The 25,674-nt window shown below is 39.5% G+C and overlaps 1 protein-coding gene across 2 annotated transcripts in view; it reads left to right on the forward strand.

Annotated features, from left to right (window-relative positions):
• Positions 1 to 25,674, forward strand: part of FIG4 (FIG4 phosphoinositide 5-phosphatase) — a 126,678-nt gene that overhangs the window by 35,469 nt on the left and 65,535 nt on the right. For both annotated transcript variants that reach the window (XM_027775138.1, XM_027775139.1), the window contains exons 9-16: positions 869 to 1,031; positions 2,272 to 2,369; positions 7,578 to 7,711; positions 9,773 to 9,889; positions 12,502 to 12,547; positions 13,544 to 13,692; positions 15,302 to 15,468; positions 22,697 to 22,835. In XM_027775138.1, coding sequence (XP_027630939.1) covers positions 869 to 1,031; positions 2,272 to 2,369; positions 7,578 to 7,711; positions 9,773 to 9,889; positions 12,502 to 12,547; positions 13,544 to 13,692; positions 15,302 to 15,468; positions 22,697 to 22,835 — 1,013 coding nt within the window. The remainder of the gene's footprint in view (positions 1 to 868; positions 1,032 to 2,271; positions 2,370 to 7,577; positions 7,712 to 9,772; positions 9,890 to 12,501; positions 12,548 to 13,543; positions 13,693 to 15,301; positions 15,469 to 22,696; positions 22,836 to 25,674) is intronic.

Below are 25,674 nucleotides of genomic sequence, written 5' to 3' on the forward strand. Positions count from 1 at the left end.
TGGTGGTTGGAGTGCGTTCTTGAGAAGACAAAGTAGGGCAAGGCATGGGGAACCCTTTGCTTCTTGCCTGTTTTGCCCAGACTACTTTTTCTGTTCATCTCTAGAAAAGAATAGCAAAAATCCACCCACCCTGCCACCAGCCATGCCATCTCTGAGTGCTCTTTCTCTGTCTCCATCTCAAGTTGCAGTAGATAACCTGAATCTTGAGCAGATGTGACTGAGTAGACGGACTGAATGACGCATCGGCTTTAATCCTGGCTTAAAATAGGAACATTGTTCTTAGCATTATATAAACAATGAAAACCATTATAACAGGTGCTTTAAGAACAATCAGAAATTGGCAGCTATAGTATTTACATGATCAGACATGTTACTAGTACCTCTGAATTATTCTTTGTCATAGTTTTATATACTTTTATTAAAAAAAAAAGCTCCCTCAATCCCCCAAAACCTCTTTCATTTTCTTCTCTCCATCAGGCATTATTTGTACCTCACTCTTGTCTTTTCCTTCTTCTTTGATCTTCAGAGTTTACTTTTAACATTCTCTTCTTCCTCACCTCTTGCATAATTTCATGCGTTGATTTTCTTTTTTTCTCCATCCCTACCATTTATACCAGTCTAGCTATTCTCTATCTACTACTTGTATTATTATCTATTTAATTTGATTTTTCCCCTAGTCTATTCTCTGCTGCTTTTAATTGTTTTCCTTTATTACGTTTTAATGATTTTGCACATTGAATATTGATCAACATTTACTTCTTTCAAGACATTCAATGAATAAGAATTTATATTTTGTTGTATACTTGAAATCTTTTTATTGACAAATTCTAAGGACATAAAATATTTTTAAATGCACCTTTCTTTTCAGGGTGATGTTGCCAATGAAGTGGAGACTGAACAAATACTCTGTGATGCTTCTGTGATGTCTTTTACTGCGGGAAGTTATTCTTCGTATGTACAAGTTAGAGGATCAGTACCCTTATACTGGTCTCAGGACATTTCAACTATGATGCCTAAACCACCTATTACTTGTATGTATAATATTTTTTTTTTGTGCTAACTATTCTATACTCACATTTAGAAATAATAAGCTATTGTCATAGAAATCTCATAAATACTTAAGTTTAAGAAAGTTTTAATTCAGGAAGGGAGATAATTTAGAAGGAGAATATATACGTATGTATGTGTGTGTATAATTTTTTTCCTTTGGTCACAGCGCACATGTGCTTGTTGGAGAAAGACAGAAAGAGAGAAAGTGAGAAATCACTCTCTGGGAAGGATGTTCACACTGCAGTCCCTTCTCCTCCATCCTCTTTTTAGGATTTTGGGCACACATGCACATGTGCTTGGCAAGATTTTCAAGCAGCTGGGTCAGGGGCTTAAACAGTGGTGGGCCATGTGGGAGTCCAATGTCCCAACTACCATGCCACCTGATGGCCCAACTTGTATAATTTTTTTAAAACATTTTATTTATTTATTTTTGTAGAGGTATTTTTGGTTATAGGGTGCATATGCTCACAGGAGAGACAGGGAGACAAAAAGCAAGAAATCACCCCCAGAGGGGATGGCCATGCAGCAATCCCTTTTCTTCCATTCTCCTCTTGGGATCTTGGGCACGCATACACATGCACCCAGCATAAGTTTTAAGACACTGGCTCTTGGACTTGAACTATGGTCAACTATGTGAACTATGTGGGAGTCCAGTGATATAACCATTATGCCATCTGCCGATTTGTATTTATTTATTTATTTAATGCTTGCCATGGGGTACATATGCTTGACAGAGAGAGAGAGAAGGAAAATGAGAAATCACCCCTCTGGTGGGGTGGCCATGTGCAATCCTTTCTCCTCCATTTCCCTCTTTGGGTTTTGAGCATGCAAGCATATTTGCCTGCGTGACTCTCAAGACACTGGGTCTAAGACTTGAACCTCAGAGGTGGCCATGTGAGATACAGTACCCTTATACTGGTACTGCCACTGGCTGGCCTAACTTGTATAATTTTTATGCAGTAAGTTTTTATTTAATATTGATTGCTAGTAAGTTATTTATATTTTTCTTTGGACATGTAAGAATCATTCACATTTAGTAAATATATGATGAATAAATGTCCTATGAGTCCCTTGAGAGGGATTTAGAAGTGAAACTAGTTAGATTAGATTAGTTGAATTGCATTTTTTTAAACATTGAAAAAAACGCCCAAGCCCTATACTTCTTTTCCTTCTGCTTTATGATTTTCATTTGAGTATTTATTCTTCTTTTATTCTTCTCAGTGGATCAGGCAGATCCATTTGCACATGTGGCTGGCCTTCACTTTGACCAGATGCTTCAGAGGTTTGGCTCCCCCATCATCATCTTGAATTTAGTGAAGGTATGTGCTCATAGGTTTGGTTGTGAGATTCAAACGCACTGGACAGCCTTTCACTCAGCACAAAGAGGGTTAACAAACTGTGCTTTCTGCTCCCCAGAGAAGAGACCTATAGAGTGTCACACTGTGACAGCTGACGGTGTCTGAGCTATTTGGGCCACCCTCCTTGGCCTCAGAGTCTATGTCAAGGAAGAGGTGATTCAGTGCCATCAGGTTCTCAGTTTCTCATCTGAATCAGGTGTGGATAAAATTTCTGCCTTAGTTTTCAGGACAGCTTGGAGAAAGAAGCATGAAGATTAAACCATCACAGCTTATCCTTGATATAACCTGGACAATCTTTAAGAACTACTGGGCAAATTAATATATGGTAATAGGATCAAAAGGCTAGATTCTGAAATCGGGGTGTTGTGGTTCAAGAATCAGGTAGACATGTGAGAAGCCCAGGCAAGGTGGTGACATTGGCCTGAGTTCTCAGTTTCCTTGTCAGAGTACGCTGACTGGTCAACATGTTGTGTGTGTGTGTGTGAGTGGGCATTCCAGTCAGAGGCCTGGGATGGAGGGAGGGCGAGCAGACAGTAAATCTTATCCATTTCTATGGCAACCAAGTGATTTGAAAGCATCTCGGTCAGTAGCCAAGAAGACCCTGAGAGTATGACAAACAAGGGTTTTATTTTGTTGTAATTGTGACAGTGACCAACAATCCGGTAGTATCAGAAATTGTTCTGGGAGGTCAATTAGTAAATATAAGCCAATTCAATGGAAAACCAAGGAGTCTTATGTCTATTTAGTCAGTCATTTAACAAATGTTATTGGGGGTTTGCCATGTGCCATGTGCCAAGGCAGTTACTAGAAGAGCATGTGCCTTCATGGAGCTGCCAGTCTAATGGAGGAGATGAAGTCATGTAGAAATACTAGTGCAGAGGAAATGGTGCCAGGAGAGCTGATAAAGGGAGAGAAGTATTTCCCGAAGATGTGAGGAGTCAGCTTCAGCCTGAACGAAAACACATGAACTAGGATGGGAGAAAAGAGAGTAGTATTCAACTTGGTGAGACAACATGCCCTGGGATGAGAGGCGTGTAGTGGGTTTGAGGAAGGGAAGAAAGGTTTGTGGCTGGGGCCCAGGGTTGAGGCAAGAGAGCTTGTTGTGACACGCGGCTGACAACAGTACTGGCCAGACTGTGGAGAGCATTCCAGGGTGTCCTAGTGAGTCTAGGGTAATGGAGAGCCATTGAAGGGTTGTACATGGCTGAGAGCATTGTGATCAAGTGTATGTTTTGAAAAGATTACTGTGACTTCATCATGGAGACTGAATGGATTGGTACCAGGCTAATGTCAAGCTGGGGAGACCCAATAGGAGGCTATTAAAATTGTTCACAAAAGAGGTTGTACTAAGCTGGTGGTGTAGTAGAGATGGAGAGAAGCGGATAAAGTCTGTAGACTTAGTCATGGGCTGGATTTGAGATGAGGCGGAGGCAGGTGTCAGGCTCAACTCCTGTTTCTGGCTTACTCAGGCGGATGTATGGTGATGCCATTCACTGAAATGGGCAACACTGATTCTGCGAGGGAAGATCATACATATGGGTTTGACTGTGCCAAGGTTTGAGGTGTATTTGAATCTTGTAAAAGGAGAGAGCATTTGTGGTCACTGTATGAGTTGGGAGCCCAGAAGAGTAGCTGGCCTGAGATGTGATTTTGTGACACATCTTAGCCTAGTGCTGAACAGTAGCTAAAATATACATCATTGAAAAGTTAAAGTAGGAAAACCTTAATAATGAAATATTTATGAACATTTCTCCAGTAAGTATATAGAAAATAATATATTGTTAGTTCAGAAAGAAATGATTGCTAAAGCACCAGGTAACAGTGCATAAATAGGGGACCAGCAGTTAGTGTAATGGCTATGTCGCTGGACTCCCATGTAGTTAGTTGACCATGGTTCGAGTCCCGGACCCGGTGGCTTAAACTCATGCCGGGTGCGTGTGCATGCGTGCCGAGGAGAATGGAGGAGAAGGGATTGAGGCATGAAACCTCTAAAAAAAAAAAAAAAAAAAAAATCAGTGCATAAATGGAACATGAACCTAAACCTAAATTACTGGATTTTGTTCATATTTTACAGAGTCCTTATAGTGCTGTTGAAAAGCCAAAGTTAAATGGAGATTCAAGTCTGTGATGCTTGAAATAATTCTCTACTAATTATGCACATCCAAAAAATACTGTCATATACATATGCTTATAAAGTATTTTTCCCCAGATTTCTCAGATGAACATTTATTTTTGAATACTTAAGAGCTAGTCAATAGATTTAAAAATTATGCCTGTTTATTGTGCCATTGTAATAAAAATCCCACAGTAACTAAAAATTACCTAGAGAATAATTTGGAGATTAAATTGCTGTTTCGTGGAGCAGAAAGAATTTTTTGTTGTTTTTGTCATTGGTTATTTGGTAAAAGAAGATGTTCATTTTATTCACTTGAAAGAAAACCTAATTTAATTAATTTGTGATTTTTAAAGGGTCAAAGAATGCATATTTTTATAGAATGATTCTAAGCCATGTTAACTTTCTCTCTCTCTCTCTCTTTTTTTCCTATCACCAAACAAAGTTACTAAAGCGAAATGCTTTTCTTGATTTATTTTCCCTTTTGCCCTAAGTCATGAATCTTTCCCATTGTGGAAGTTTGAGGCACTCATTGAAAGACATTTTGCAAAAATTCATTCTTTCGGTGATGCTACTGGGAATCAGTAAGAAGTCAACCTGAGGATCAAGCGTAAAATTCCACATCAAAGGGTTTTAATCAGGGGGCCATGGATGGCCAGTAGGGATGGATGGGAGGAGAAGGTATCTCTGATAGGGGGGAGGGATAAGGGGAGAAAAACCAAAAAAAAAAAAAAAAAAAAAAAAAATCAGTGCATAAATGGAACATGAACCTAAACCTAAATTACTGGATTTTGTTCATATTTTACAGAGTCCTTATAGTGCTGTTGAAAAGCCAAAGTTAAATGGAGATTCAAGTCTGTGATGCTTGAAATAATTCTCTACTAATTATGCACATCCAAAAAATACTGTCATATACATATGCTTATAAAGTATTTTTCTCCAGATTTCTCAGATGAACATTTATTTTTGAATACTTAAGAGCTAGTCAATAGATTTAAAAATTATGCCTGTTTATTGTGCCATTGTAATAAAAATCCCACAGTAACTAAAAATTACCTAGAGAATAATTTGGAGATTAAATTGCTGTTTCGTGGAGCAGAAAGAATTTTTTGTTGTTTTTGTCATTGGTTATTTGGTAAAAGAAGATGTTCATTTTATTCACTTGAAAGAAAACCTAATTTAATTAATTTGTGATTTTTAAAGGGTCAAAGAATGCATATTTTTATAGAATGATTCTAAGCCATGTTAACTTTCTCTCTCTCTCTCTCTTTTTTTCCTATCACCAAACAAAGTTACTAAAGCGAAATGCTTTTCTTGATTTCTTTTCCCTTTTGCCCTAAGTCATGAATCTTTCCCATTGTGGAAGTTTGAGGCACTCATTGAAAGACATTTTGCAAAAATTCATTCTTTCGGTGATGCTACTGGGAATCAGTAAGAAGTCAACCTGAGGATCAAGCATAAAATTCCACATCAAAGGGTTTTAATCAGGGGGCCATGGATGGCCAGTAGGGATGGGTGGGAGGAGAAGGTATCTCTGATAAGAACTGAAATGATATGCAAAATCCCTTATATACATGAAAGGTGTTTTTTTTTTTGTTGTTGTTATTGAAAGGGTCTGTGGTAGTAAGACGGTTGATTGAACAATCCATTAACACTATTCCACTGTAGAAAGACAATGAATGCATAAAGCACATTATACAGAGATGATCAAAGGGTGATCAAATCTTATCTGTTCTCTCCATTACATAAATATCAGATTTGTTAGAGGATTTCAAAAAGTTTTTGTTACCCTCATTCATTTGAAGTATTTTTGAGAAAAAAATACAGATGTATAATTTAATTTCTTCAGATATTAAAGTAAGCTAAACATACTTTTATCCTAAATTGATTTAACACTGTTCTTAAACCAATTCTTGTCTAATTCTTCTATTTGGTTTTGTTCAGCTGTGCAAAATAGATACTGTTTTTTGTTTTCACAGTGTTTATCTAATTAAATTCATGGTAATTGCAAAGTCATCTTCTTGATTGGAAACAACACGGGCTTATTTTGATGCCAGCAACAGTGCCTTAATACCACTTTGGTGTCGTTATAGAATTAATTGTTTTTTCTTTGTTGCTAAGTGAAGGCCTGATCAGGATAACAATAAAAATAGCTCATTTTTATTGAGTACTTAACCATGTACCAGCTGTTCAGATAAGAACTTAACCATGCTTTATCTCATTTAAAATACATATTAATGCTATGAGATATCCCATTTTATAGATGGAATATAGGGGTTAGGGGAAGTTGGGAACCTTTCCTGAGACCGTGTAGCTAGTAAGTGGCAGCCAGCATCGAACACCTGTAACTGAGCGGTACAGTAAAGCACTAGCCCCTGTGGGGTGAGAGGCAGTGTCTAACCTATTGTAGGAAGAGGTGGTGGGCAAGGACACAGAGGGAAGCTTTAGCTGGTGAATGCCTCTTAACCTCGGTTCACTCAGCCAGTGTAAAAGGAGAAAAAGGCCTGGTTTGGTTATCTCACAGGGACTTTTGTGAAGCAAATAAAACTCACTGATATATGTGAAGTTTTCTTCGGTTATTACCAGAGTCTGTGGCAGTAAAGAGATGGTGGAACTACTTTATACCCTGCCAGTTCGGGGCTTGTCCATCTAAACCCAGTTGATTTCTGTCTGGTCCTCACCTGGCTCAAGTTGGAGTTTTTTTCTAGTTCTGGGGGTGTGGTGGGGGTGTCACAGGGGTGTCTCCTCCACCAGAGTGGGATGTGGACTGTGTAGGCCTGTGTAAGGTGAGCTGGGCTTCTCAGAGCTGCCAGGAAGTTAGTAGGAATAAACCTGATCTCCTTGGTTCTTTGAACCTCGTTACCTGTTGATGTTAGATCAATGAAGTATGTCCTTATTTGCATTTCTATTGTTTTAACTTTTGTAGCAAGGTTTTGTTTTATTATATTTGAGACTTGGGCTTTTTGTTTTACCTTAACTGAAAAGTGAAAATGTTGCAAGTCTGTTCCTCTGATTTAAGGGAATTTTAACACTGAACTGTTTAATTTTTGATTAAGGAACGAGAGAAAAGAAAGCATGAGAGAATTCTGAGTGAAGAACTTGTCGCTGCTGTGACCTACCTCAATCAGTTTCTGCCTCCCGAGCACACTATCGTGTACATTCCTTGGGATATGGCCAAGTACACCAAAAGGTACACGATTCTCGTTTGTGTGGTCGTGACGGTTTCCTTTTCTTGTAATGACAAAAAGCCAGAAGCTGATTTCCATGGTGAAATAAATGTTAAGTCTTTCTATCTATTTCATGAACCTGCTGACAGGCTGTTTTGGGTGCTTAAATGAATTGATCAAACTCTTTCCTTCGCCTACCATGTATACCGTTTGTAAATTCGGTTTCAAGTTGTCTAGTCATTTTAGAACATCTCTACTACTTTTCCTTTAAGGTGTTCATTTCACTTTCTTTTTGTTAGTTTCACTCTAGCTCCTTGTTTAAATACCTCTCAGACAGTACTGTGAGACTGTGTCACTCATAGATGAGCCTGTGGTCACTTTATTATAGTGAACCCAAACTCTGTAGTGTAGAGTCAAAGCCTCATTACCTGGTTGGTTCTAGAATATGTAACTTTTTGTTTATTCCCGGGGATGTACTGTTCCAGAAAACCTCATCTTCATTATCTGCCCCAAGTGTAGCAGCCAAGATTGCATTCCTAGGCTTTGTTCTTGTTGTTCGCCCTCCCTGGGATGCGTTCCCATCTCTCTTTTATTTTTTAAGATCTGATCCAAAGCTCCTCTGTGCTAAGAAACATTCTTTTATTAAACATTGCATTGTCTTTTTACTCATTTACTATACATTATTACAAGCACTAAGTTTATTTTATAGTTTTATTTTTTATTGCCTTTGAAGGGCATGTGCACTTGCCAGAGAGAAAGAGGGAGACAGAGAGAAAGATTCTCTCAGTGGGGTGAGGTCATGCCATAAGCCCTTTTCCCTCTGTTTCTCCATCTTATTATCCCGTCAGGATTTTGGGCCCCCACACACATACCCTGGATGTTTTCTAAGCTCTTAGAGCTGGGTTTTTGAACTACCTGGATCCAGCTTCCTATTCATGGCACTTAACCACTGGGCTATAGGGCTGGTTCAGAGGTTTCATTTTTAAAAATGTTGCGAGATGAGGGACATTCAGGAATTTATAGAAAACTGGAATTAAAATATAATTTTAGGGCTGGCTCTGTGGCCTGGTGGTTGGGTTAGCCAGATCCCAAATGGCCAGCCCTGCAGTTTGAGTCCCAGACAGGATGACTTAAAAAACATGCAAGGGTCTAGGTGTGCTCAACTCCCAGCAGGATGGATAGACGGAGGAGAGGGACCGTAGTGTGGCCACGCTCCATGGGAGGTGCTTTCTTCCTCTCTTTCTGTCTCTCTGTCTCTTTTTGTCTCTCTTTGGTAAATGCTCTCTGGTTTTTCAAGTCACCAAGTCCAGGGCTTGAACCATATAGTTGGCTATATGAGATCCAGCTACCTTAACCACAATGCCACCAGACTTAACATTGTGTTTTTTACATAGTCAGTTTATAAATGTATATTGACTTAACTGACAATTATTGAGGGTTGAAAAGTTTTGGAAAAAGCTCTTACAGGGATGTGCTATGCCAGGATTTAGGATTGCCAATATTTGATATTAAAGTACAAATTTTTTGTGTCTTGTTTGCATCAAATATTGTTGAATACACATTATATTCTAGTCATTAGCTGTTATAAGATTCCTGTTAAGTAAGTGCAAACCAATAGATTTTTTTTTTTAAGAGATGTTTTTGCTATAGGGCATGTGAACTCACCAGAAAGACAGAGAGACAGAAAGTGAGAAATCACCACCCCAGGGGGATGGCCATGCCACAATCCCTTCTCCTCCCTTCTCCTCTTGGGATCTTGGGCATGCACACACACGTGCCAGCGTGAGTTTAGGCCACTGAGTTTGGGACTTGAACTGTGGTCAACTACGTGGGAGTCCAGTGACATAGCCATCATGCCAACTGCTGGTCCCATTCAGTGTGAGTTTTAAGCCACTGGGCCCAAGACTCAAACCATGGTTGACTACATAGGAGTCCAGCAATGTAATCATTACGCCATCTGCTGGTCCCAGATTTTTAAAGTTAAATCCCTGAATATCATTACTTTGACTTTTTTTGTTTTAGATATGAGTACGTATGGAAACTTGGATTCTTCTCACTTTTCTCATTCTTCCTTCCCTCCTTAGCAAGCTGTGTAATGTTCTTGACCGACTGAATGTGATTGCAGAAAGCGTGGTGAAGAAAACAGGTTTCTTTGTAAACCGCCCTGATTCTTACTGTAGCATTTTGCGGCCAGATGAAAAGTATGTATAATATTTAAAAGCTGAAAAGATATCCACATTTTTGCTCTTATGAATAGGAAGAGTCTAAAGATGAGCAGTTTGTGCTACTTGGAAGAGGGATGAATTTAGTCCTTTAGGAGGGAAACTGGTCATATGAGTAGGGAATGTCCACCATCTGCATGGGAAGTCCTTTGGGAGTTATGCACCTTGAGATGGAAGCCATGGGATCTTATCTGTTGTTTTGTGGAATAAACATTATGTAAAATATTTCAGAACAGTAAAAAGAAAGCAGTTAAAAAATTTAAAGATTTTTGCCATAGAACACATATGTACGCTGGAGAGAGCGAGAGAGAGTGGGAAAGTGAGAAATCATCCCCTGTGAGGATGGCAATACTGCAATTCCTTCTCCTCCATTCTCCTCTTGGGATTTTGGGCATACATGCACATGTGCCCAGTGTGATGTTCAATCCTCCAGGTCTGGGACTCGAACCATAGTCAGCCATGTGGAAGTCCAGTGCCTTCACCTCCAAGCCATCTGTTGTCCCTAAAGTGAAATTTTCTGAAGAGAGTTTGTTTTTCACTATTAAATAGGAGCAGGGAAATTTTATTATAGGTTGAATACTAATATTTTCAAAATAGTACTTACCATCATATTATATTGGGTTGTTAGAAAAGTCATGATGCATTTTTTTATAGAAAAACAAAAATGTCATGACTTTTCTGACAACCCAATAGTTTATTTGCTGATCAATATTTCTTCATTACTACTTTGTGAGCTTCTTCAGATCAAGAATTCATGCTTTATTTATCTTTTAAGGAGCCAATATTTTATATTTCTAGCATTTTATTTTCTATTAATATAACTAACTACCCTAGAAAAAAATAAAAAACAAAAAGTAACCAGCTGTTGGTGCACATGTCTGTGGAAGTAATCATTTGTTATAGTTTGCATTGTTTGCAGTTGTTACAGTTTGACTTTTAGGGCAGCTGAGACAGGGTTCTGCTAGGCTACTCCCCTGCTCCCCTAGGAGAACTGAGACGCAGCGTGTGGTTGTACTCTGGCTCTGATGTACTGAAGTGAAAGGGAACAAAGAGAAATTAATACAAGGAAAAGGTGCAAGGGCAAAGTCTAGAGGAGACTGACTGCAGATGGAGTTCCAGAGTCTCCTCCCATGGGAGTCACATGGAACACAATTAATTCCCCTGGAAACAAGTTGTGACAAGAGGTGTGAAGCATGCTAACCTGGGGAGCTTGGAAGAGACTGGGGGGTTTTTACTGGAGGCTGGTTACATAGGTAGCCTCTACCCGGTGCATACCAAAATGTCAGACTCCCACGGAAAGACATTCAGCAAAAACCATTCTATTTCTACAAGCAGTTTTGGCACAGTGAGCCACTCTTCTCAGTTCTGAGAGTGGTGAGAGTCCAAGTTCTCAGACACCAACCAAGGCCACCTTGTAAGTGGGTTTTTCTTTTTTTTTTTTTTTTTTTTTTTTTTTTTTTTTTTTTTTTTTTTTTTGTTATAGGGCACATGGGTTCGCCAGAAAGACAGAGAGAGACAGAGACAGAGACAGAAAGCGAGAAATCACCCCCCAGGAGGGATGGCCACGCTGCAATCCCTTCTCCTCCATTCGCCTCTCGGGATCTTGGGCACGTATGCACATGTGCCTGGCGTGAGTTTAAGCCACTGGGTCTGGGACTTGAACTGCGGTAGACTACATGGGAGTCCAGTGATATAGCCATTACGCTAACTGCTGGTCCCGTAAGTAGGCTTTTCTAAGGACAGCAGTGAAGCCTATGGTGCTAACTCTTTTCTTCACTAAAATATCAATAAGGATATAGAAACACGGTAAATGGATGTAAATACCAGATATAGTGAGTGTAAAAGAGTAGGGTCTGAGGAAGGACATTTAGAAGAAAAATAGAGAAACACAGCATTAATGGGACAAAGAAATGCGGTATTATCTGTTGAAGATATTTTATAGTTTTATCAACTGGAGTAGGGAGAAATGTTCACCTGTTGAAATATTCGCTTTGTAAGCCAAATAATGTGATTGAATGTATAAAAGAAAATGAAATTAAAAAGTGTAAATAAAAAATCAATAACATGTATGGCATTTCTCAACAAAACACCTTCCCATGCATTTATTAGCATATGGGAAAATAACCAGTCCCTAAGAGGAAGTCTGTGTAAAGAACCAAGGAAAGCAATGATGGCTTCATAAAGGAAAGCCATAGGAGGTAGAGAATTTTCACGGTGAGGGGAGAGGGTTAAATCGTGTAAGATTTTATTAGAAAGATGCCTCACAATGGTTATTTGTGTCTGTTGAGACCATACAGAAAACAGGCTTAAATGAAAACAAAGGAGATTTTAGGTGAACATGGGTGAAGCACTTGCCTGGGTGTGGGAGGTTAAGGTATCACTTTTCTGGCTTTGAGGACAGTGTGGTGAATACTTGAGAACTTCCATCTCAAATTCTCTTACCCGAAAGAGGACGAGTATACAGAATGAGCTGATTTTTCAGATGCCTACAGATTCGTTTGATTCTGTATTCTTAACAAACAGCTAATACCCCAAATAAATATATCTTGTGCCACTGCATTTTTTAAAAAGCATTTGTTTTTCAAACATAGGTGGAGTGAACTCGGAGGCTGTGTGATTCCCACTGGTCGCCTGCAGGTAGAGATGACATTGTATTCCTCATGAGTAGAATCTATCCACAGTGCATAGCACCTTCTGTAAGCACGCACAGAGAGAGACATCTGATTTAGTGCAGAATTATTCATCGTTTCAGAAAAGAAAAGGCTTACTGCTAGTGTTTAACTCTTACAGAAGGAGGCGTAGCTGAAATATTATGGCCTATAGGTTTTTGCTGTATATTAAATTTTGTTATTGGAAATAGAAGCGCAAATAGGTATGTGAAAAGAATAAATTAGGGTGATTTTAGAAAACAAGCCAAGTACATAATCTATATATGTTAACTATGATTTAAAAGTGGTATAGCTTCAACCATTGACCCTATGGTTTGTATAGTAAAGGAAATAAGTCAGAAAAAAGCCCATATTAAAAGCATTATTATAATTTTAATTGACATGTAATAGCTGTACACATATATGAGATAGTGTGATTTTTCAATGTGTGTGTACAGTGTGTAGCCATCAAACCAGGGCAGTGAACAAATCCACCATCTCAAATATTTATCGTTACTTTGTGTTGTAACGATACTTTTAGCTATTTCAAAGTATGCATTCGCTTGTCATCAACTTTACTCTACAGTGCTTCATAACTAACTCATCTCACTTAGCCGCCTAGACTCTTGAACCAAATTGGCACATGTGGAAAATGTTAGCACTTCGTTTTATCTTGTTAAAGATGTCAGTTAAATAACACACCAGAGTTAATGATGATGTTGCAGCAATATTAAGTGAGCAGTAGCTATAACATTGTATGATTTTAAGGTGTTCTTCATTATTTTGAGCCTCAACTGTACATAAACCAAAATAATTCATATTTGTTCAGGAAAAACACTTGCCTACAGCTTGTTTTTTGTTGTTTTTTGTTTGTTTGTTTGTTTGTTTGTTTTCCCCTGCTTCTTAAGAACATGAATCTAAAGTAGTATGGAAGTAGTTTTGGTGACTGACTAATGATCGACAACCGTCATGTCTTTCTCTGTAGACAGGCATCCTGCGAACGAACTGCGTGGACTGCTTGGATCGCACCAACACAGCCCAGTTCATGGTGGGAAAGTGCGCTCTGGCTTATCAGCTGTATTCCTTGGGACTGATTGATAAACCTAATCTACAGTTTGATACAGATGCAGTCAGGTAAGCCTTATTTTCTGCTGTATGAACGCCAATGGCAGAAAGCAAACCTGATTAATAAGAATTTTTATGAATTTGTTTCTACTTTTAGTCTCTCAAAAATTATTTTGCTAGAGGACATTATTTAAATTCCATAGTATTTCGATGAAAAACTTGTATATGATTACCATGAGTTTTATTTTCATTTTTGCTTCGTTAATATCAATAAGCATTGTGGGGGCCAGCGGGTGGCATGGTAGTTGTGCGGCTGGACTCCCACCTGGCTGACTATAGTTCAAGTACCAGACCTGGCAGTTTGAAACTCATGCTGGGAGTGAGTGAGTGTATGCCCAAAATCTCGAGAAGAGAATGGAGAAAGGATGGTGGCATGGCTGTCCCCTCAGGGGGCGGGAATGATTGCTCACTTTCTATCTCTCTGTGTCTCCAGCACATACCCTATAGCAAAAATCTCTCTTAAAATGAACAAATAAATAAAAATAAGCATTATGTTTTTAAGATAAATTCACAGTGCTTAGACAAACTAGTGGACTTTCTTGGAAAAACAACAAAAACAAATGCAGATGGCACTTTTTATGAAGTACTGTGTCTTCATATACTTTGAACTAAAAATACAAGATGAATAAAAAGATTGATTCTCACTAAGGATTACTGTTTCTTCAACTGTCTATTGCACTTGTGACATTGCACAAAGTACTGCTTCTAGAAAATATAATGATGACTGTTATTGGTCAACTGAGTTTATTATAAAGCCTCAACTGAGGAAAGTAATCACTTACAACTGGCTAGGTCTGTGGATATTACTGCACTGAAAAACTTAACAGGCACCTGAAGAAACACAAGTTTCTAACATATGCATATTTCTGGGAGAAAATATGGTTTGTCTGTGTGTGAAGGTCTGAACGCTTGGGTCTCCCCCCAAATTTACATGTTGAAATCCTAACCTCCAAAGTGGTGGTATGAGGAGGTGCAGCCTTTGGTAGGCAAATAGATCTAGGGGTAGAATCCTCATGATTAGTATTAGTGCCTTTATAAAGAGATCACTAAGGGCTAGCTACCTCCTCCCAGCATGGGGGGACATAGGGAGAAGGTGCCGTCTGTGAATGAGGAAAGACGCACCGAATCTGCTAGAGATCTTGGACTTTCCAGCCTCGAGAATGATTGAGAAGTAGAATTCCTGATAAAACACTCCATTCATGATATTTCCTAGCAGCCCCAATGGACTATGGCATAGACATAAGAATATATCTACTACAAGAGGATAGTCTTTTTCAAAGTCAGTTTAGAGAACAGACCATTGTCGTGGGTGGCGAAGTGACCTGGCAGGCTATGGACAGTTAGGAGCATTGTAATATGGTTACAAACAGCTTGGTCTGGCTTTGGTGGGCTATGTTTTTGGTGCCTCTGCTTCCTTTTAGAGTTGTTGGTAGCTGTGCTGCTCATTGAAATATCACTATGAAATGTAAGACATTTTGCATTAGCACTCATCTTCCAGCATCTACTTCAAAGGAAAAGTTCAGAAGATTCCCTAGAGACTTTGAAATCTGTGGCAAAGTTAACAACTTGTACAGCAATTTTGGCAATGTTGTTTAATGTGAGTTTTTCTTTTGCTTAGGTTGTTTGAGGAACTCTATGAAGATCATGGCGATACCCTGTCCCTTCAGTATGGTGGCTCTCAACTTGTGCATCGTGTGAAAACCTACAGGAAGATAGCACCGTGGACCCAGCACTCAAAAGACATCATGCAAACCCTGTCTAGATATTATAGCAATGCTTTCTCAGGTAATTCTGGCGTAATAAGCATTTCCAACCCTATCTTGATGTGCATTTTTTTCTTATACATGTACTTAAAGAAAAGTTTACATGTAAGAGAATCAGTTATTTAGAAGATGCTCAGTATTTGTTCAATAAATGAATGAACATTTTGTATTTTAGATAGGGCTTTTTTTTTTTTGAGAGGTTTTTGCTATAGGGCGTGTGTGCTCCCCAGAGAGACAGAAAGTGAGAAATCACTCCCTAGGGGGGATGGCCACACCACAATCCCTTCTCCTCCATTTTCCTCCTGAGATCTTGGTCCCAGATTTCTCCTCCATTTTCCTCCTGAGATCTTGGGCCCAGATGCACATGCACCTAACGTGAGTCCAAGCCACCGCGGTTGACTACATGGGAGTCCAACGACATAGTCATTATGCTAACTGCTGGTCCCAGATAGGACATTTTCATACTGAAGACCCATAATTAGAGTTTTTGAATAATACAGTATGATTCGATTCCTTAACTTCTGTCTCCTAAATTTCTGCTTGCAGTATACAGATAAAGTGTTAGAGGATGTTGAATCATTACTTTTTTTTTTCATTAAGGTTAAAAGTCCTGACAATTTGAGCAATTAGTATCATCAGCATTAAATTCTAATTTTTTATAACTCATGAATACTGAATTTAACAGGTTGTTAAAAATTGCATTTTTCTAGGACTGGCCTCATAGCCCAGTGGTTAAGAGAACCAGATGCTACATGACTGGTCATGGTTTGAATCCTGGCCCTGGTGGCCTGAAAAACATGCCCGGTACATGAGTGTGCATGCCCCAAATCCCAACAGGATGGAGAAATAGAGGAGAAGGGATTGTGGCATGACCATGCCACAATTAGATTGCCCTCTCTCTCTCTCTCTCTCTCTGTGTGTGTGTGTGTCCCTGTCTAGCATATGTGGCCTCTGGTAAAAAAAAAAAAAGTACTTTCTTCTTCCATTCTGATGAAATTGCCAATACAATAGATATCACAGCCAGAGTGGTTGTGAGACAGATCCTTATGCACAGAATTTATAAAGGAAGTGCTCAATGATCAATTCCATGAGTCTTTGGCCCTAGAACCACATTAAGGATAAAGAAGTTTACAGAATGTGGAGGAGATTGGTAAAGAGCTTCTCTGGAGTGCACTGTTGCCTGCAATGCCTGTTACTGCCCCATTCCTTTACCTCAAATTAAGACAGTAGGCTTCCACGGCCCACTCCGTGAGCTTGGTGTGGTATCCTGCCAGTGGAGGGACCCTGCACATAGGCCTTGGATTGCTTCACAAGAAATCTAAAGCAGAGGATGGGCTGAGAGTGCCACCCTGTGGGGACCTGCCTCCACGCCTGGAGCTGGTGGGATCAAGGGATACTTGAAGATTTACGAATAAACAGATGTAACTGGTAACCAGATGTAGGCCTCCTGGAGGAGGCTGCCAGCATGCAGTTGACCTAGGTCCTGGACAGTAAGGTCCCTTGAGGAACAGGGAAACCCCAGCAGTAAGAGCCAGGAGGTAGGCACTAGATACCCAAGGAGATAAGGATGGGATTGCAGAAAAGTGTCTGATAAAAGAAAGCCATGTGTCCACACCAAGTCTTGCAAGTGCAAGAGACTCCCCAATGGGAAAGACAGCAGATTCCCTGGAAGCACGTGCGGAAGAGTCAGGCACAGTGAGAAAGTGGAGCCAGTCTGTTGTGCTCCTGTTCAAGTGTACCAGTTTTCTGTGCTAGGAACTTAGCAGCTTAAAACAGCATGCCTTCCGATCTCACAGGTGATGAAAGCACAACTTAGCTGGATCTTCTGCTTAGGGTCTTGCAAGGCTGCAGTTTAGATGTCGGCCAGGTTGTCATCTCCCCTGGAGGCTTGGCCAGAGAGGGAGCTACTTCCCAGCTTGTGTGTTTGAGTTTAGTTCCTTGCAGTTCCCTATGGCTGTAGAACTCATAGAAACTTGCTTCTTTACAGTTGGCAGGAGAAAGAGATCTATAGAATGAGTCTGTTAGTAAGACAGAGTTTTGTTTATGTAATGATGGGAGTGATACCTCATCATCTTTGCCATTGGTATTCCATTCAGTGTCTCTGTTTCTCTGTGTCTCTCACACAATACACACACACAAACACACACACACACACACACAATCGATATCAGTTTCTGTGTCCACCGTAACAAAATAGCTCCAACCGGTGTCATAAACAACAGGAATTTATTATCTCACAGTTCTGAAGGCTGGAAGTGTGAAATTAGTGTTGGCAGGGCCATGCTCCCTCTGAAAACCGCAGAGGAGAATTCTTTCTTGCTCCTTCATTTCTGGTGGTGGCTGGCAGTCCTTAGCGTTCCTTGGTTTGAACCTGCAACACGTCAGTCTCTGCCACCGTCATCCTGTGCTGTTCTCCCCTTGTGCGTGTCTTCGTGGTGTTCTCTTCCTCGCTGTTTTGTCTCTCTTGCCTCTTCATATGAGGACACCAGTTATATTGAATTAAAGACCCCCCCTGCTTTGGTGTGACTGCATCTTGACTGGATTATGTCATTCACGGGTGCCAGAGGTTAGGACTTCAGCGTGTCTATTGGGGAGACACAATAACCTATAAAAGTTGTGAGAGGGGGCCAGGTGGTGGCACAGCAGTAAAATATGGTGCTTTTCAAGGTTGATCCATGTGGGCAAGTTTGGGGCTCCCAAATGGAGATCTCCCTGATCACACCAGGCACACATGTGCCCACGATCCAGAGCTGGCTGAAGCTGGGAGTGGATTGTGGCATCAAGATCTCGTGTGGGTGCTGTCTCTATATAGCTGTCCATCTCTTTCTCTCTCTGTCTCTGTCTCGTAGAAGAAATAAATTAACTTAAACTGTGGGAGAGGTGAAATTATAAGTTGTTTGCCAACAAGTACGTATCTCTCTGGGTATGTGTCACCATGAAAAGCTTTAGAACAGCCATGATGGACAGGGCATCCACTCTTCTGTCCCTCTCCTGTCACCATTGTCCCTGTAATGAGGGTCATTATTGACACTTATGGACCAAGTAATGTGTTTTTTAAGAAGACTAGTGGATAGAATGAGCATGTAGCTGTACACGATTAAAAGTGAAAGGAGTAATATTAAAAGATAAAGATGGTCTCGAGAAAGTATTAATAATATGTGCATACTGGAAAGGTAAAGCAAAATTATGCACAATGGAAAAGAGGAACTAGCGTGAAAGGGATCATTTTATGAATAATATAGCTAAAACAGACTTCTTTATTTTAAGAAGCATAGTGTCATTAGGATGTGTAACTTATTTTAAAAATATAATGGGTGTTATATAATGATGATTTATTATAGAACAATTTCTTTAAAGCTTTCAAGACAACTCTGCAAAACTTACTCAGTCTCCTTGTGTTTTGCCTCTGGGTTGGACAGAAAGATGCTTGCTGATTAAGAAACTAGAACAGTGAAATTCGGTTGTTAGCAATGTTACCCTTGGTTTGTATAGACAGATGTTGCTCTGTGGGAAAACTCCTTGACCTTTTTTTTTAGAGAAATTTTTGCTATAGGGCATGTACGCTCACTGGAGAGACAGAGAGAGAGAGAGAGAGAGAGAGAGAGAGAGAGTGAGAAATCAGCCCCGGGAGGGGGGGTGATCATTCTGCTATCCCTTCCTCCATTCTCTCCTAATTTTGGGCACACGTACACACACACTGAGTGTGTTTCAAGATGCCGGGTCTGGGACTCGAACCGAGGTTGACTACATGGGAGTCCAGCAATGAAACCATTACACTCTCTGCTGGTCTCCTTGACTCTTTTTTACAGGTTAATTTAAAAAAAATGTTCTTAAGGGTTCGCATACAGCTCTGGGGTTTGTCTCTAGGAAGCATCCTTGGTCTCTTAACAGGACTCACAGGTTACCTGGGCAGTTGGAGGATGCCTTCCAGGATGCTTAACTCTTTTCAGATGTTAAGAGCTGTTAATTCTCTTAAGGACCTTGTGAAACTTTTTCTACCTTTTTTAAAAATTAACATTAAACTTTTGTAAACATGGATTTTCTTGCTGAATCTTGTTGAATTTAAATTCTATTATAAAGAGAAAGGAAAGATAAGCTACCTGCAGTTAATAATAGACCTTCTGCATATAGACTGCATATATACCTACAGACATGAATATATATACCCATATGCATGTGTGTGAGTTAAATGTTGTGAATGTGTATACATCCATAGAGGATAAATGTGTCCTTCTCAAATAGAGATTTTTAGAGTAGAGCATATGGGATAAAATCTTCAGAGCTCATCACACACAGACCACAGTGACCACAGAAGACAGTGTTGAGGGAGCAGCAGGTAGCGCAATGGTTAAGGCACTGAACTCCTACATGGCCGAGTCCTAGACCTGGAGCCTTGAAAATCACTCTGGGTGCATGTGTGTGCATGCCTAAAATCCCAGGAGAATAGAGGAGAGGGAATTACAGCATGGCCATCAAGCTATAAATCATCCCAGGGGGTCATTTCTTGCTATCCTTCTCTCTCTCTCTCTCTCTCTCTCTCTCTCTCTCTCCCGTGAGTGCATGTGTCCCATGGCAAAACAAAACAAAAAACAGTGTTGATCTGGTTTTGCCAGCATTACAGCAAGATATTATTCTAAGGTACTGCAATAGTTTCTTTTCTCTTCTTTTCTTTTCTTTCTTTCTTTCTTTCTTTTTTTATGTTCACTGCTGATGGAGAAACATGCAAGGGATCATGCAAAGAATATTTAAATTTTTAAAGAATAGTGAAGTAGCTTTCTAAGGTCATCCTTCAAACAAGAGATTCTTGTATTGTTTATTTATTCCACAACTGAGATAGAGAGTGGGACAGACAGCATCCCTGACAGGATCTTGGCATTGTGATCCACCTCCAGCCTTCAGCCAGCCCAGGTCATGGGCAGGTGCATACCTGGTGCACACAGGGAGGTCTACAGATGTCTATAGAGAACTTTCCCATGTGGGAGAGCCTTGCAGAGCATGGCGTTTTACCTCTGTGCTAATGTCTGGCCCAAAGAGCAAATTGTAAATGAAAACACTATGTTTGGCTAGGACAGGAAGAAAACGATTGAAAAAAATGTCTTCTTTTAGTAACATTTTAACTAACACTGATAACTCTGGTCAAAACCCAACTCTTCACCCTTTCCTGCAATAGAAAAAGTTACAATGCGTCACTCAGTGTAAACATCAGTTCTTCAAAGGTGGCCATTTCATATCTTGTCCTGTCTTTTGAAATATGTAACACCTTACTCACAGTTGATAACCTAGCTTCCTACTTTCTTAAGAAAATGAGTTATTGGAAGGGAACTCCCTCTTACCATCAAATGCAGAGGCTGTCTTATCCAGGGGGCATGGCCACATCCTAATCCCTCTCAGGATTTGGGGCATGTATATGCAGCATCCAGCATGTTTTTCAGTCTACCAGGTCTGGAACTCAAATTGCCAAATTGGCCATCTGGGATCCAGTGCCCTAACCAGCATGCCACCTGCTGGCCCCAGATGATTCTTTGAAGGCATATCCTTTTCAGACTATGTTTCTCACATCTTATATTTTACCATACTTGCTAAAAATTAAAGGAAGGTGTTAATAGGTTTAAAGGATGAAACTCCTTGAAAAGGTTGAAAAAAAAAAGGAAAGCTTCTCCAGATAGTATTAAGATATTTTGAGGTACTACATAGAATGAATTATTAAGTGCTATTAAGCCATTTAAAAAAGCATAAAGAATGTAGTTACTTTAAGAGCTGTGTGTTTACTTTTGTATTGTGTCAGAGGGTCCAAATTGAAGCAGTAATATCTGCATCATTTAATACTTGAGGTTTTTGCTAAACAATTAGAGAGGAAAAGGCCTGAAATATATTCACCCTATAAGCACATCCTCTTTTTATTTGGGTTTTAGCTTAAAAGGTAAGTGCTGTTTTCATGGAGTGTTTCCTGTCCCAAAACTAACTGGAAAACATGTTTGATATACGATATCTTATTCATTTGCTTTTACCAAAATGATCAAATAACCCAATGCGAACAGTGTTGCTAATTTCAGAGATCATCTGTATTCACTATAGCTGTAGGGAGAAAATGGGTTTTATGATCATATTATCCAAAAGAAGTTATTTTTGCTGTGCTATCTTTTTAGTTCTCCGCTCATGTTCAGAGAGAAGTTATTATTTATATTGTTAATGTCTGTCACAAACTTGAATACGCAGGGCTCTGAGGCGCGAATGGAAAGAAGGAAATGAGGGGCAAGAATAAAGGATTCTAGGAAGGAGAACATGTAGAAAGGAAAGGGTGGCTCGTGGGAACACTTCATTGCTTATTATCATTTTTACCAAAATATAATCAGGAAAAGGAAGAGGAAATAAAACTTACATAGTTTTATTAGTTTGAAGTATGGTTTGAAAAGGTAATTTTGGAGACTTCGAATGATTAGATGAGGCTGTTATTCCTGTGCCCTCTCTTTCTTTATTATCAACCACAAAAGAGAATGGGGCAGGCTTACAGCTGAGAGGGACAGAAAAGGTTGTAAACATCGTGTCTGTTAGAGGAATGGAGAGCATCTTTTTCAAGGATTAAAAATGGCAATTATGCAACTGACTTGTTCAAGGCTGTGCAACAGAAGATGTGTAGAAATTGGGTCATTTTATTTGTCTCTCACTCTCTGCTTGTCTTTGCAATAAAGGGAAGATATATTTACTTCAGATAGAGTAGCAAATGGCAAGAATATGTCTTCATTTTAAAATATAATCACTAAGGTATTACAGTTGTACTTAAAGATTTTTGAGAGTATCAAAATTTAATAAGCAATGAATGTTTACTGTCCTTATAGTTTTGAGAGTATCAAAATTTAATAAGCAATGAATTTTTCCTGTCCTTATATTATAGAGGTACAGAACAAAAAGAAGACAGTATAAAACAAGGCTTTAATTCTGCTCAAACTGTTGGTGACTGTTTTCGATTATGTGTATGAAGTTCAATGTGTACATACTACTTTTACAAGAGGACTTTAAAAGTTCATGGAAGATGGAATTAAAGTATGAGTTTATTTTGGTGTGAAAAATTTGAAACCCATGCATAGTTTTTTTTTTTCATAATATGCATTTCCATGACTCCTTTGAAGATACCTTGTATTTTCAGAGAGATATTCAGTGAAATGACAATCGTACCACTATCCTGAGAAAACATTGTTCTGAGTTGTGTACATCAGTAATGGATTTTCTGAAATACATATTTTGCTTTTTAGATGCTGATAGACAAGATTCCATTAATCTCTTCCTGGGAGTTTTTCATCCTACTGAAGGGAGACCTCATCTCTGGGAACTCCCCACGGATTTTTATTTGCATCACAAAAATACCATGAGACTACTACCAACAAGAAGAAGGTATTATTCTTCTAGTATTAGTTTAGTATGTAAACTCAGATTTGTTATTATTTTGAATATGAGGTGCTTTTCTTTTTGAGAAATCATCACATAGGCTGAAGTAGTCAGTTTCAGCCCAAGTTTACTATGAGTTTAGCATTGTCAATGTCCTGATAGTATGCTGGGAAAATTGTGCTTAGCAATCAGTGTTTTGCATTTTTCCTAAAATATTGATAAAATTCAGAACTTCATCATTGAATGTATATTGTAGTTCCGTTAAAACAAACCAGCAACATCATTATTGAGTATTTCCTATAAATGTGAAATTCTAAAGGATTCTCAGGTGCAAAAAGTTAATCTTGGGTTTTTCAAGTGTGACAGATAAGCAGCATTTTCTGTAATTCCAATCTACGTTCCTCCAGGAGACCCAGCTCCCGGTGACACTGGTAAAGTCAGAAACGAGAGCAGGCATAGTGGGGGCAGGTGATCACTCCCTCACCCCACCGCTTCGTTTCCAGAGTCATCTTGATATAGCTGAGTTAGTAGCAATATTCTCAAGAAAAATGAGCAATTTACCTGAAGCATTTTAATATGAGGCTCTGTAGTACAGGCCTCAGGGTTGAGTAGAGTTGAGTTGGAATCCGCAGTTGTATGACCTTGGACTAGTTATTTAACCTTTCTAAGCCTCATTTTCCTCATCCACAAATGAAAATAAAATGACTAGACACCTCATAGAGTCACTGTTAGGATTTCATGAGAAGCTTCTTCATTGTTTTTAACTGAGGAGTCAGGTACTAATGTAATCAATTTTGCCACGAGCCAACTTTTCCGCATGCAGGAGGCTGGAGCCTGGTCCATTCTGCTCAAAGGCCTGGAACATCAAATTCTCCCATAATGTTCTTCTGCAGCACAGCTTGGTAGAACCCTTATTTTGCCTCCCAAACACTATAAGGATCATTGCCAGTATGTGCAATAGTGTCTATAGTCCATAAACAGCTGATGAATATGCAAGTGCTGATGTTACACCTCTTATCAAATTCTGTGTTCCTTCAAGAATATTTAAAGTTTCAGGGAAGTCTCAAAGTTTATATGTTTCTCAAATTTGTTTTTAGTCAATGCATATTATTGGAATAACCAGCTTAACACTCTATCACCCTCTCACTTTCAAGCACCAAGACTGTATTTGCCCATTTCCGGTCCAAGTTTCACTTTCCATTAGTCCTTAAAGATGATTGGCCTCAGCTGTGCCAGGACACACGAACGCTTTTAGAGATGCTCTACCGCTTCCTTCCATCTCTTGGGTTGTACGCAGCTCTCTCTTACCTGTGGTTTGTTCTTTCAAGCATGAAACTTGTCATGGCTAGTAAAAAGAACAACAATACTCTGTTTTCTCTGTCATTATTTTCAGCGTGGCACTTCTAATCCATACAGTAGTGTCTCATATACAGTAGGTGTTTAATAAATGTTGAATGATGGGATAAATTCTTTGTAAGCCCCAACTTACCTGCTCTCTTTTTTCCATGCTCTGAAAGCCTTGCCATTGAAAAAGTGGTTTGAGGGCTACCCCCTTTGGTATCTCTCAGGAGCTCATCATAAATGCAGAATCTCATCCTCCCGGAAAATGTCATAAATGTAGGTCCAGTTACTGAATCAGAAACTGCTTTTGTTCTTTCCAAAGGGCTTGTGCACATGCCAGAGGGAGAGGAAGAGGAGAAAGTACCCTCCATGGGGAATGGTCGTGCCACAGTCTCTTCTCCTCCATTTCTCCCTACTTATGTGATTTTTGGGACTTCACACATCCCTTGGCATGGTTTTTTTTTTTTTTTTTGGAGAGGTTTTTGCTACAGGGTGCGTGCGCTTGCCAGACAGACAGAGAGACAGAAAGTGAGAAATCACCCCCCAGGGGGGATGGCCACGCTGCAATCCCTTCTCCTCCATTCTCCTCTCAGGATCTTGGGCACGCACGCACATGCGCCCGGCGTGAGTTTTAAGCCACCGGGGCTGGGATGCGAACCATGGTTGACTACGTGGGAGTCCAGCAACATAGCCATTAAGCTAACTGCTGGTCCTCTTGAGCCATTACGCTAACTGCTGGTCCCCCTTGGCATGTTTTTCAAGCTCCTGGGTCTGGCACTCAACTCACACAGTCAGCCAGGTGGGATCCACCTGCCTTAAACACTTGGCAAAGAAGCTGGCTCCAGAATCTGCCTTTTTTAAGCACTATTCTAAAAAGCAGGATTTTGGACTAAATCAAAACTTTAGGAGCCTTTCTTGTTATAATAACACTCTTCCCCCTTCAAAATTTATTAGATTTCATGTTCCTTTTTCATCATCCTTGATGTGTACTCTAGGGAGTTGTTTGTATTGCCAGTTTCATTTGGATACTCCCTCATTTCTTCATAATCAGAATTGTAATTTCAGAATCTTATTTTTAGAAATTATTTCATTTATATTCAATTCTCTTTTTAGTATTTTTGGCCATAAGCTCTTTTTTTAAACCTTAGGACATCTTTAAAAAATTGTTTTTATATATTGCAATTTTATCATATTATTTTTCTTAGCTCTCGTGAACTTTAACATAGCACTTCTCCCCTAAAATTCATTTCATCGGATTCAACTTAGAATTAAATTAAGTGTTCAGAGAGGGAACATACTTCTCCTCTGAGAATTTTCAGGATTCTTTCAGGTTCTCTGCTTTTAGCAGATAAGTCTTCTAACAGAAATCCAGACAGTTGAAATTCTCTACCCTTACTCTGACTGGCCTCCATAGTCAAGTAGTGAATATTTACAGTTAAAGACTATCTATACTGCTCTAGGAACTTGTTCATTAAGACTATTCAATTCATTCCTAAGTGATTTT

The sequence above is a fragment of the Tupaia chinensis genome, unplaced genomic scaffold, assembly GCF_000334495.1.
Source record: "Tupaia chinensis unplaced genomic scaffold, TupChi_1.0 Scaffold000527_1, whole genome shotgun sequence".
NCBI lineage: Eukaryota > Metazoa > Chordata > Mammalia > Scandentia > Tupaiidae > Tupaia > Tupaia belangeri.